Source organism: Ascidiella aspersa, chromosome 7, assembly GCF_963924565.1.
Source record: "Ascidiella aspersa chromosome 7, kaAscAspe10.2, whole genome shotgun sequence".
Taxonomy (NCBI): domain Eukaryota; kingdom Metazoa; phylum Chordata; class Ascidiacea; order Phlebobranchia; family Ascidiidae; genus Ascidiella; species Ascidiella aspersa.
This window is the reverse complement of record NC_139453.1, coordinates 20,153,579-20,156,625: the sequence shown is the minus strand read 5'-3', so window position 1 is coordinate 20,156,625 and position 3,047 is coordinate 20,153,579. Positions and strand designations below refer to the sequence as shown.

Sequence of the window (3,047 nt, the reverse complement as noted above, 5' to 3'; positions counted from 1 at the left end):
CGATTATAATCTAAGGCTGTATTTCAAGAAGTAATTATAAACCAATTTGACACTAAAAGTTCTCTTCCACTTGTAGACCAGACTAGCAAATTAGTTAGTATAAAAATTCTACACTCTTAAACGAAAAACCCTGGTTTAGCATGTGTGTTGCAGTGCATGCTATATGTGTCGGTTAGAGATCCCATAGTTTTAGCACAATACTGATACCCGATTATTAAACATAAAGTATTGCAATCCGATACCAAATGACATCATCAGTATACTAAAATAAGCAAAGTAGATATCAATAAAACGCTAAAAGGTAATTTTTTCCAGGTTATTAGACCAAAATTTGAGTTATCTCTATTGTAAACCAACTATTTTTTTGATAATTTACCTTTCAGGTTAGACATTATGTTGAATCAGAAATCATGACTGAAATTCCTATACTAATTTGTTATCTGATCGGTACCAATGTCACCTTAGTATCGGACCGGACGAGTACCTATACTGCCACTTGGAATCGGGTATCGGTTATTATCTGATATTATTGCACACACCTAGTGTCGGTTAACTAATATTAAACAAGTATGAAAATTGGTAAAAAAAAATGCAAAAATAATTTGGATTTAAATTCTCTGTGTTTTTATACAGTGTTAACACATATCTTTGCTGATTTTTAAAAACATGCCTTTTGGAGAGGCACAACCTGAGTGCAAGAAGTGCAATTCTATATCAAGCTCAATTTGGAGAAAGGATTCAAACAATGAATTAATTTGTCACTCTTGCTTTGTTGAACAAGAACTTTTAAAAAAAGAGAAAAAAGACCAAGTGCAAATGGACATGCTTAATGGCAAAGCAAAAAATGGAAAGTGTTCCAAAAACAGTTTGGTTCGCCTCAAATTGACCAGAAGCAAGCTGGTTCCAAAAGGAAAAAGCAGAAGAAGTATTTTTAAAACTAAGTTTAGTAAAAGTGGCTCCAGCAAAGTCGCAAACACTGTTACCTCATCAATATTTTATAATGGTCAATATTTTCAGAGAGGAGACATTGTGGCTGTTGTGGACAGTGATGACCACCAGACTTACTTCGCTCAGTGTTCAGGATTTATGACAAATCCATATTGCAAAAAATGCGTTGCATTTAACTGGCTATTGCCCACTTCAAACTACAGCAGAAATGAACCATTTGACCCTAGCTGTTTTTACCTTGGACCAGAAGATGACACATTGCATGATCTAGCTTGTGTAGAATTTGTTTGCCATGCACCAGATGACTATTATAAACCTGCAAATAGATCATACACAACATTTTCTACAAAAAAAGAAAAATCTTATGTAAGCGTAACATTATGAATGACATATATCACTCTGTTTCCAATTTACTTTTAAATTGAATGACAAATCATTTAGAGTTATCTAAAAACTATGTGACAAAAAGAGTGTCAACTGTAATAAGTACTGCGATCCGCATGAAGGTATCATTCACAATGGTACACTTTGACTTATCTGTAATTGGAAATCGGTGCCTTATCCGCACAGTTTTTTAATATTATTGTCAGCATCAACTGTGACTTATATAATTACATCTGTTACCTGTGTTATAGGTGGGTATCTGCAATGTGTTAAGCTTCTATTTTTCTAGAAAACATAAAATTTCGCATTACGAACAATAAAATCAAAGTTACTGTATTAAGTCTTATCAGAAACGGAGAACCAAATTGACGGTAAAACGATATTCAAAGTCTTAACTTCTTCCGATCACCTTACATGTAGACTAGGATTGCCATATGTGAAATCGCACAATCCCCGACAAACCGGATTATTGTTATAGGGGTAATAAAAAAGTCTTGATTTACAAAGATAACTTACTTACCATAAGTATAACCGCGACTTACTTACCATAAGTATAAACGTAAATATTTTCACCAAGGCAAAAAACTTTTGTAAAGATACTTGACTCACATGAGGTAAGTACTAAGTATAGGGGTTGGCAACCTTTTGTATGCAGTGTGTCAGTTATAATAAAAAATATCAACAACTCGCGTGCCAAACATTTTTCTAGGTTTGTTTTTGCACTGGCAAGTGCCAACCAGGGCTGCGCGGTCGGTTAAAAAGAACGCAAGTACGACTCCGGCCAAAAAATTGAACCAGAGTTCGACGCCAAATAAGCCATTTTGTCGAGTTCCGAGACCAGCTCCGACTCTACAGTCTGGAGATTACCCATTTACGTAACTAAAATACGATGGATATTTTGCATACAATTCATCGAACCACAATAGGCTACATGGTTGCAGAGGCGTAGCGAGGGTATTTTGCGCCCGGGGGCAAACTATAAATTTGGCGCCCCCTTCTCCATGTTTAATCACATTTTTTTAACAAAATATACCTAACTTTATACGGAAAACAGTACAAATTTTAGCAGAACATGGTACGGTATACCAGTGTTGTAATGACTTAAGTCATTGACTTGACTTAAGTCTTTTGACCAAAATGACTTGACTTGACTTAAGTCTTTTGGACAAATGACTTGACGTGGACTTAAGTCATTATGTCAAATAACTTGGGATTAAATTAAGTGTTTTTCATTAAAATTTATTTTAAGTTTTGCACATTAAACACTTTAAGTGCTGTATATTGCGTTTGTGTTAGTTTTTTAGTTAAATTGTTGCTTATGATCGGACAATTTTACCAATTTCAATAGTTTAACAATTTACTTTTATGTCAATGACATGACTTGAAATTGACTTGCTCTCATAATGACCTGACTTGGGCAACCGATAACTGGGACTTGACTTGTTATTTTCGCAAAAGACTTGACTTGGACTGAAGTTATTTTTCAAATGACTTGACTGGGACTTAAGTTATTATAAAATGACTTGTTTACAACACTGCGGTATACAAAGAAGAAGCGTTTTGGTCATACAAACTACACGTATGACTCACTTAGTCACTGTCAAACATGAATGATTTACAACTATAGATTATTTTTCTTGATTTCACTGTCGCAACTGGTTAATCACGTCATCGAAATCTGTTGTTTCCAAAGTTTCTCGTTCAACGCTAAGAAT

The 3,047-nt window shown here is 34.5% G+C and overlaps 1 protein-coding gene across 1 annotated transcript; it reads left to right on the top strand.

Moving 5' to 3' along the window:
• Positions 1–379: 379 nt before the first annotated feature.
• LOC146138225 (GATA zinc finger domain-containing protein 1-like) lies at positions 380–1,645 on the top strand. The gene has a single exon (XM_083394130.1). It carries the CDS (start codon positions 667–669, stop codon positions 1,330–1,332), a length of 666 nt encoding a protein of 221 aa, XP_083250256.1. The 5' UTR covers positions 380–666; the 3' UTR covers positions 1,333–1,645.
• Positions 1,646–3,047: the final 1,402 nt, after the last annotated feature.